The 10,926-nt window shown below is 35.2% G+C and overlaps 1 protein-coding gene across 5 annotated transcripts in view; it reads left to right on the top strand.

The window, feature by feature from the left end:
- Dcaf6 (DDB1 and CUL4 associated factor 6) overlaps positions 1–10,926 on the top strand; it is a 118,007-nt gene that overhangs the window by 78,020 nt on the left and 29,061 nt on the right. For all 5 annotated transcript variants that reach the window (XM_013354808.2, XM_026777519.1, XM_013354809.2 and 2 more), the window contains one exon: positions 6,408–6,525. In XM_013354808.2, coding sequence (XP_013210262.1) covers positions 6,408–6,525 — 118 coding nt within the window. The remainder of the gene's footprint in view (positions 1–6,407; positions 6,526–10,926) is intronic.

Consider the following 10,926-nt stretch of genomic DNA (forward strand, 5'->3'; position numbering starts at 1 on the left):
GGTTGGTAACAACTTACCCTACCAGTACCTTCCTCTGAGGAGGAACTCACTCACTCCTGTAAGGTTACATTAACCCACTGGTGATGTAACTCATGATCCTCCCTATACTGCTGCATAGACAGTGATGTATATAATAACCAAAAAAATTAATCAGTTAGAATGAAATTGAACATTATTAGTAACCATTTTATCTTTGGTAAGTACCCCATAAAGAAATCTAGGAATTACTGTGAGAAATATATGGAAAGTGCTTGATCACCTAGATGGTGATAAATGCACATTCTACAGCATAAGTATCAAGCTTTAAAAGAAGAAAAACATGTAGTCAGAGGTCTGACTTTGCTGCCTGGACTGATTGTGCTCAGACAATCCTGTTTCAGCCTCCAAGATAGCTGGGACTACAAGAGCATATTCCCCATTCCTGACTTTGTCTCAGTAGTATTTCCTTTCATTAATATGCTTTCAAAATAAAATTATAAGAAAAAAACAAATAACACATTGTTATATGAGAAATACTTTATCATATTTATAAAATTTAAAGTTGTAGACAAACATGGGTGGTTCTTTTATGTTAATTACGGGTAGCCACAATAGTATCTATGATACATACTGTATAATATGTATCATTTATATGTATGTCCATATATGAATATATTATGTATATATGTATATAAAACACATATAGATATATTTGTGCACATATATGTGCGTATATGTGTATATTATATGTGGGTGTGCATGTATCTACATATATGGTATGTGTGTATATACACATATATAATATGTAATCATATATATATATAATTTTATTTTGAGACGGGTCTCACTATATAGCTCTTGCTCATCTAACTCTTATTATGTAGACTAGGCTGTCCTTTGAACTCACAGAGAACTGCCTGCCTCTGACTCTGCCTCTTCAATGTGGAATAAAGATGTGTGCTACCATCTCCCGTTTGAGTAACATATTTTTTAAAGAGTTTGGGACTCAGTATGTTCTCCATGCTGGTCCTAAACTAAATTCAAGTATTCCTGAGTACCTGAGATTATAGGCATGTGTAGCATACCTAGGAAAATGATACATTTAATAAGAATTTAATTTTTCTTTTTACTTCTGTATCTAATTGTTATGTTTATTGTTCTTAAGAGAAAATTCTTATTTATTATTTATAATATAAAATTATATTGAACTTACAAATATCTCTCCAGATATTTAAGCCAATAGGTTTTTTCATTTCATTTTATTTTTAAATGTTTTCTTTCTGGATGAAAGTTAGCTTGGGGGAGGGTGAAAGAAAGTAGTTTGTATGAGCTACAGTCTGTCATGACTGAGCAGATTACCTTATATTTACTATAGTGATATCATAGGTAGAAGGTGATAACTAAAAATCACTTGGGGTAATTTTACCTAAGTGGGCTTCCTGTGGTGTGAAAGCACTGATTTATGGGAGACAAGTGGGTACTTGGAACCTAGCAAACTAATTTTACCAGTTCTTCTGTGGTAGATTGGGAAGTGGAAAATTGGATTTGCCATTAATTAAATATATATTTGCTTTAAAATCATACATCATACTTGTATACTATTACAAAATTGAAATTTTACTATTATCATGAGAATGTTACATTAATGTATACTTGCACAACACTGAGGATTAACACCAGGACCTTGTGCGTACACTAAGGAAGAGCTATATCCCTGCCCTTTATTTTTCCTATTTGTGATTTTTTTTTATTTTTTGAGATTATAATGAATGTAATTACATCATGCCCCCTGCTTTCCTGTGGGTTTTTTTTGTTTTTTTTTTTTTTTTTTTTTTTATGACAGAGTCTAAGCTATGCAGCCTGACATCACCCTTGAGATCATTCTCCCTCTACCTCTTCAGTAGCTGGGTTTACTGCACTGTCATGTCTGGTTTAAGTAGTATTTTAAGTAGCCATCAAATACATAGTGAATTTTTTATTTTTAATAAGTATCTAATGTTTGAAGCCTGTTAAATTAATGAGAAATCTTAGTTCGGTATTTACCACCCAGAACACATCTGTAAGTCGTATGTTTCAAATTTTGGTGGGCGGAAGAGAGTGAAATGAGACCACACCAGAGTCTGGGTTTTTGTTAGGTTTGCCATCTACCAACTGGTTATTTGAAATGAAATTTTTTTATTTCATGTTAGTTTTATTCTTCTATTAATCAGTCTTTTTTTTTTGCTTCTAACTTAGTTATTTTCTAATTTAGAATTGTCTCTGATAATAGTTGACATCTACTAAGTCTATATGTGATCAGCAGTATGTTAAGAATTTTACTTACTTCTGAGCCAGGTGTGGTGGCACATACCTTTAGTCCAGCATTCAGGAATTAGAGGAAGGCGGCTCTCTGAATTCAGGACAGTCTGCTCTACACAGTTCTGAGACAGCCAGGATTACATAAAGAGAACTTGGGAGGGGAGAGAGGAGAAAGAGAAAGGGAGGGAGGGAAGGAGAGAGATGAAAAGAAGAAAGGAAAGAAGGAATTTCACTTCTGCCACCTCCTATATTTTCATAATATAATGAGGATATTATCATTGTTATTTTCTGTTATAGGAATCAAGACTCCAAGACACGTATAAAAACAAGTAAAATAGTTGAGCCATAATCTGTTTATATGGGTTAGGATGGATAGGTAGGTAGGCAGGTAGATAGATATTTAGTTAGAGTTAATACTCTGTGATTGCAACACTGAATTAATAGTATTGAATTAATATAATAATAATAATAGCAACAGCCTAAACACTTCATATCACACTTTTTGTACCAAATGTTGCTGTGAACCGTTATCTTAGTTTCCTTAACCCTCACTGCATCCTTATGGAGTAGGTATACTTATCTTCGTTCTCCAGATGATGAAACTACAGCAAAGGAAAGTTAGGAAACTGCACACAGCTAGCAAATATTAGGAATATGATTAAGCAGCCAGGCTCTGCCATGTATGGTTATGAATACTATGTTCTTCCATATCTGACAGTAAGGCAAAAAACTGTATTGTGGGAAGTATTAAAGAAAATGTGTATATTAGGTAATGAGTTTTGAAATAGTTTTTAGAATGTGTTTGCTGTTCCTATTTAAAACAACTAAACAAGGTAGAAAAAATCTAAATGCTTATTAATATCCTTTAAATGGTATAAAAACAAATCATTAGTTTGTAGGTCTTTGAAGTATTTTTCTAGAAAATTTTAGCTTAAAATATGCATCTTTATCACACACAGTGAATTATATCTATTTACAATATTTTATTATTGTATATTATGTGCATGTGTGTTTTGTCTGCATGTATGTCTGTGTGCCATGCGTGTGCCTACTGCCCATGGAGGCCAAGGGAGTCAAGAATTCTCTGGAACTGGAGTTACAGATGGTTGTGAATTTCCATGTTGGTGCTGAGAATTAAATGCAGGTCCTCTGTAAGAGCAGCCAGTACTCTTATCCTCTTAGACATTCCTCCAGTCCCCAGTCACATCCATTCTCAGAAAACCCATCTTAATAAGTTGTGTATAGTCATGCAAAGCAGCATAACCCAAGAAGAGTGGAATGAGGAGAGTTAGAAACAAATGCTAATCCTTGGTTATTAACGCACACTAGAACTTCGTTTGAAGAAGTCAAATTATGTATCGTGTAGTGTTTCTACCAGAGACACAATTTATGTGCAGCTATATGGAAATCGTTCAACTCAGGAATCTGAAGTTTGAGTACCTAATAAAAGAATCCATTCCATTTATACAGCGATTGGCCAGGTTTAGCCAAGGCTGATGATGAGTTCCTTAAGAGTTGAAAGGGAAAGTGTCAATCAGCTATTCTCATTTTATGATTGTATGAATATTGTCCCATTTTATGACTGTGCTTGAATAATTTTGTAGTAGATGACTCTAGGAATGAAATTGTGACTGGTTTTGGTTGTCTGGAGGCTTCTTGCTGGGGAGAGTTTGGCAGGCTGGTATATAAATGTTAATGAAATATTTCTGCACTGTTCCCTCTCCTCCTTGCTTTTGTTCACTACATTCCTGTAGCAATAGTATATGAAATATGTAACTGTCTTTTTCATTTTCTTCAAAAAGTATTTTGTTGGGTTTTTTTTTTCTTGTAGGAGAGGGGTTAGGGGGTTTCCCATGAAGCCCAGAAGAGGGTGTTAGATCCCATAGAGCTAGAGTTACAGGAAGTTATGAGCCATCCAACATGGGTTCTGGGAATTGAACTCAGGTCCTCTAGGAAAGCAGTACACTTGCTCATAAACATACCCCCCCCCCATTTCCCTCAGGACAGGGTCTCACTAGGTAGCCTTGGCTGGTCTGGAACTTGCAATGTAGACCAGGCTGACCTTGAACTCAGATCCACCTGCCTCTGCCTCCCTGGCATGGGTTTAATGACGCGTGCCACCATACCCTTTATTCCTTCCTTACCTTAGAGGAAAAATAAATAGCAACATATTTTATAAAATGTTCTGAGAACACCAGATCTAGCTCTGCCTGTGTTCTTGATCACCCCAGGCTTTAGTCTCAGTTACAGCAACCTTAAAACAATAGTGTCTTTATTATCAATGTGATGAAAATCTCAACTGCATAACTAAAGGACAAAGTCATTTGTCTGGACAAATGACTAACAACTATAAATATACCCAAGAGTAAAAGACTAGACAGATGTAAATCTCATTCTTGATATTTTCCAGGGTAAAGTTCTGTGGTTTTACTGGAATGCTGTTCTGTAAAATGTCTCCTCTAAGACCCTTGTACAGTACTGAGGTGCTGACATTGTTATAGGCCTGCTTTGGTGGTGCACCTTTAGTCCCAGCACTTGGGAGGCAGAGGAAGGCTGATCTCTGTGAGTTCAGCTCCAGTCTGGTATGCAGAGTGAATTCTCAGCTAACCAAGGCTCCAAGGTGAGACACTGATGAAAGAGAGAGGGGGGGGAGTACATTATTATGGATTATTAGTTCATTCCTAGTAGCTGTTTATATTAAAGATGGAGTCCAAAAAATAGAATAGAACTAAAGTGATTTTTATAATTTTGGACGCCAGCTTTGTCTTTACACTTTTATTTAAAAATAAGAATTAATCATGTAAGTCAAAATTTCTCACAGGTTAGAACTTAAAATGAAGTGTAAGCATTGAGCTTTTTCGGTTCCCTTGTCTCTTGGGGCATGCTCTCTCCTTTCTGCTCCAGTAGTTAATTGAAATGCTGTTATGTTTCCTGGTTATAAGCTAGACCAGAGGTTCTGTGAGATTCTTTCAGTAAGTGCTCCAGTATCTTCAAAAGTAAAGAGAAGAAGGTATGTTCTTCAGGTTAAGACCCTGCATGGGCCCGTGCATCCCATGTTTATTCCGTGTATTCTCATGTTTCCACAAGCTGTTCATGACCATCAAATGGGAAGTTTTTAAGTTCTGTTGGATTTTGTCCTTGGTTACCCTTTCACTCTTTGGGGAAAGGGCTGTGAATAGTCTCTACAGTTTCTGTGGCTTTGATTTGCCATTATGTTTGATTGATTAATTGATTAATTTAAGGACAGGATCTTACTAAATAGCCTTGGCAGTCTTAGGACTCACTGTATATACCAGGTTGAGCTCAAATTTAGAGCAATTCACTCATCTTTGTCTCTTGAATACTGGGGTTACAGATGTATGCAGCCATGCCCAGTCAAATATGAAGTTTTTCTTTTTGAAAGACAGTCTCATTCTGTAGGCCAGCTGGCCTGTTTTTAACTGTAGAACACAGGCTGGCCCTGAAATCTTGGAAGCCCTCCTGTCTTTGCCTCCTAAGTGCTGGGATTACAGGTGTGAGCACCATGCCCACCTTTATTTGCTATTTTGAAAAAGACATTATATACTGTAGAATACCCTATAAATTTTAAGGTGAAATTATTGTCCATTACTAAGAAATAACTTTTTTGCAAGATCTGTTAAGAATAAAAGCTGAATTTATCATAAAATATTGAAGCAGTTTTAGAAAATGTTAAAGTATAGCACACTGCTGCCTTGCCAAGAACTCAGCAGCTTCTGCCTGAGCAGCTCTGTGCAGAGCTTGAGCCCTTTCGTCTTTCGTACACTCTAGCCGCTGCTAATCCTTCTGGTGTTCAAGCAACTAAAAAGTAAATCATTGGTGTTTTTAAATAAGGTACCAGTTTATTATGTATGTCATTGCATGTTAATAGCTTTTGATTCCTTAATGAAAGGGTATGGTTTTCAGTGTATTTGATTTCCCTCTAAATCTGAGGGAGCCATGTATACCATGCTAGAAATTAATAATGTTGCTTTGAAGTTTAAAGGAGAACCTAACATGAATAAAAATTATGACAAGAACAACCTAACTTAAGTTCTTTTAAATTTTAGGAAATGTCATATTTTTTTACTGGTTTCAGAGACGTTTTCAAATGTTTTAAACACAATTTTCAGATAACAATAATGAAAGGCTGAGCCCCAAGCCAGGGACAGGTGAACCAGTTTTAAGTTTGCACTACAGCACAGAAGGAACAACTACAAGCACAATAAAGCTGAACTTTACAGATGAATGGTAAGTTAACATGTTTGTGAAGACGTTCTTAGCTGTTTTTGTAGAATTATACTAGATCTGCTTTTTCTGTACTTTATGTTTTGTTTTTGCTATACTGTATTGGTTGTGAAACCGTAGTCTGCCTTAAATTCATTGAAGAACTTGTAAATACACAGAATACCGCTCTGCAGAGAGAGCTCATTCTCAGTGGATCAGAGCCCTTGTGCAAGCATGAGGACATGAGTTGGAGCCCCTAGCAGCCATGTAAAAAGCCATGTAAAAAGCACGGCTGCACATGCTTGTATATGCCTGTAACCCTAGCACTGGGAGGCAGAGACTGGCGATCCCTTGAGCTCACCAAGGAGCTTCCTGTTCAGTTCAAGCCAGTAGCTAGATAGTGACAGAGGAAGACTCCTAATCTCTTCTTCTAGCACGTGTGCGTGTCACACACATACACACACAACACACCTATGTGCACACAAAACAAAATGAATCTAACTCAAAAAAACCTACACGTCTATAAATCCTACCTGCTGATTGGGTGTGAAGCCAGGCCCAAGAATTTACGTTTCTAAAAATGTAGCTAATTGTATTTGTAATCCTGGGATGTTTGTTTTGATAAAAAACACAAACAATAATATAATCACCTACATTAAAGTATTTTAGTCTTTGTTCTCTCTATGTGTGTGTGTGTATGTATGCATATATATGCATGACTTTTGTTTGGCATTTTAGAACATAGTTTTCATTATGCTGAGTATACCCCATTCTGCATTTGTTAAACTTAACTTTATAGCAAGCATCATTAACTATAACTAAACATTATTTTTCTTTGGTTACTTGTACTAATTGTTATTTTACTAGTCCATCTAGTTGGGATGTTCTAGATTACTTATTTATTCTCTTTTAATTGAAAAATGAATTTATCATTTTTAGTCCATTGAGGGAAAAGTCCTTCTTTTTCAAACTCTTTCTACTTTCATCATTATATCTGTGAGACATATTTCCAGAGATAACTATATTTAGATCAAAAGATACTGCCAATTTATTTTTAAAGGGCTTTCTCTTTTTATATTCTAGTAAGTTTATGAACAAACATATTTTATTCTTCTGTTTAATATATTTTTAATCATGATTTTTAAATAGTTTTACTTGTTATTTAATTTATTATTAGAAAAGTTGAACTTTTGTACTCATCTAATGCTATATATGTTGTCTGTAATTACATTTCTGATTTTGTTCATATATTTATTTAGCTGATTCTTATATTTAAAAACCAATTTATGTAAACATTTTATTTTTTCCCACTGTCTAGAGGCCTTTTGGTTGAGCATTATCCAAATATTTTTATTTAACTTTGTTTAATTTGCAATTTATAAATGTTTGGTGACAATAGGGTATTTCTAAATATATAATTTTGTGCTAGAATAATTACATAAAGCATTATATAGTATTTATATCAATTATTTATAACATGTAATTATGACTAATATATTAATATATTAAGTCATGTTAATATCTTAAATTTATACAAATACATCATATACTGTTATACTAATATAAGGTATATTATGTGCAAATTATATATCACATGTTAATATATTATTAACATATATTTTATGTTGAATGATTGGTTAATATATGGTTATATGTTAATTTATTCAGTTCACTGGCCTCCATGTGTGTATGTTTGAATGTATTTTGCAACAAAACATGATTAAATAGGATTGCAAATGTTGTTGAAGACCTTCTGTGTGCCAAGGGTGGTTCTAGACATTGGAAATGCATAAGAAAAAAATAGTTTTTTTAAAAAAATCTATGCCCTCTGGAACTTACATTCTAGGTGGAGGAAGCGGACAATAAGTACACTAAATAAGTATACAGTGTAGCATTTGGAAGGTACTAAATTCTGTGGAAGAAAATAGAGCAGGTAAGAACAATCGGGAAACCTAGGGAAGGTCAGTCATCAGTGAAAAGAGGGCCTGCATGTAGGGGAAGGACGTCTGAGGCAGAGAGACATCCTGCCCAACATTTGAGCAAGTCAGGTCTGGGTGTTCAGGGATCTTTTCAGAAGTTTGTGTATGTGAAGTGGAGCGAACACAGGAGAGACAAAGGAGAAACAGATAAGGTCAGCCAGGAAAATGAGGAGGGTGTTTAAAAACATAAAAGATATTTTTGGTTCTTGTGTTCATATTGTACCATAGTAGAAGCCAGTGCCTGTTAAAAAGACTCTGGCCATAAGCAGAGTAAACATTAGCTATGGGCTGTGCCAGAATGGGAGCAGCAGAAGTTGTCAAGAATCCAATTGTAGGTGTGTGTTTGAAGATTAAGTCAGTGGAGTTTCTTGATGACCCCAAGTGTTTTACTATAGCATTTAAAGCATGATGTCTGGGCTCTGTTCCATGATATAAAATTTAACATGAGGTTCTCATATTTATTATTTGCTCCCTATTTTTTCTACTCTCACCTTTCTATACAAGACTGCCATCTTAGGAAGAATGTCTTCAGACAATTCTAAGTTTGATTCTCTTTTTTCTTGAATGCTAATTTCACTTAAAAATTACCATATATTGTTATTTATTAGATCATCAAATACTACCATTTTTATTTTTTGAAATATTCAGCTTATATTGTTGAGAATAAGGCAGAACATTATAAACTATGCATATTTCCTTTATTTTAGTATGTGTGTTGCTTTTTGTTTTTAGTTTCTTTAAAGACAGTGAGGGAGTCGAGTACACTGCAACTTGACAGCCTGAGGAATCTCTCTAAATCCGTTTTCTAAAATGGAAATGGGCATTTAAAAAAAAAACCACAACAACCTATTTCTAAGGTTTGTTGTAGAGATTTAACAGGATTTTTGTAGAGAAAGTACCTTAACCTTAGCACATCTTGCATATGATAAGACCCCCATCGGTGTGCTCGTCAGCCTTTCTTGTTGGCCTGTGAGAGCCATGGTAGAAGCAGGTGGGGGTGACCGCATTTGTTTTACACCTTGTCACTTTGTTTCCCAGTTTATTCATAGGATTTACAGTTTCTGCCTGTAATCTTCATGCTTTAAAAAGCCTGTTCTTCCCAGAGTTAGGGAAAACCTTCTCTCATCTTACTTTTGTGTTTTGTCTAGTTTTATAGTAAAAATACCTACTTATTAATTCGGGAATTTTTTTTTCTAGCAAGTGTGACGCTGAGTTATAGCATTGGCTCTCCACATGATGTCCCTTTGTCCCAGTGCCGTTTGTTGTGTAGGCTTCTCATTTCACTGTGGTCTAGAATACCATAGTCACTCTGCTGAGTGTGCTCACTTGAGTAGTGTAACTTTTCCATTAGTGGATCTTTTCCTAAGTTAGCACCATAATATTTTAATCGTCATAACTATTTACTCTAGCATTGTTTTTATAGCTTTCTCAGTGAGGGAAAAAAACTGTAGCATAACCACAGTGGCTTTGCATTCTCTCCTGGTTAGAAAGACATTCTCAGGGGCTTGAAAGACAGCTCATCAATCAGGGACATTTGCTGTTTTTCCAGAGGACCTGGGTTTGGTTCTTAGCACTCATTTGGTGTCTCGCAAAAATCTGTAACTCCATATCCAAAGGATTAGATGCACTCTTCTGGTTGCTTCACAAACCAGACACCCATGTGGTAGGTACATAGACATACATGCCGGCAAATAACCATATATTAAAAGTAAGAAGGAAGAAAGAAAAAGATACATGTTCTTTAAAGAAAAAAGAAACAGCATAAAATATTTAACTGAAATGATCCTATTGCGACAACACTTAGGCTGGTTCACAATCCTTTTGACATTTTTTTTCTGCAAAAATACCCATGTAGGTATATATTATTCTTTAAAATAATATCATATTTAAAAAAATGTGAAATTGACTTTTGTAATTTGCTTAAAAGGAATTTTGCAAAATCTTTAGCAAAAGCCCCTAGTAATTTGCCTTTTTACATTTGTTTGTTTTCTGCATGTGTATAGATGTGTGGGTGTCCATTATGGCACAGATATGGAAGCCTGAAGACACCTGGGGGTGTCTTCACTCTAGTGGGTTCCAGCCATCAAACTCCGTGCATTAGAATTGACAACAAGCACCTCATCCACTGAGCCATCTCACCAGCTCTAAATTTGATTTTTTTAAATCTCAGATTGTTTGTTATACAGATGTCATACATCTTCCTCTTTCCTTATCGACCCTCCCCCTTATACATATGCATGATTTCTTACGAATACATACTAAAAATTATTTTTTATTTTATTGCTATAGCCAGAAATGCTAATGGGACTATGGCCATCATCAGATGGGTATTAAAACTGAAATAGAAAATATAATCTCTTTTTCAAAACTGTAATGCTCTGTAAACACACACACACACACACACACACACACACACACACACACACACACACACACACACACACAC

Source organism: Microtus ochrogaster, unplaced genomic scaffold, assembly GCF_000317375.1.
Source record: "Microtus ochrogaster isolate Prairie Vole_2 unplaced genomic scaffold, MicOch1.0 UNK70, whole genome shotgun sequence".
Taxonomy (NCBI): Eukaryota; Metazoa; Chordata; class Mammalia; order Rodentia; family Cricetidae; genus Microtus; species Microtus ochrogaster.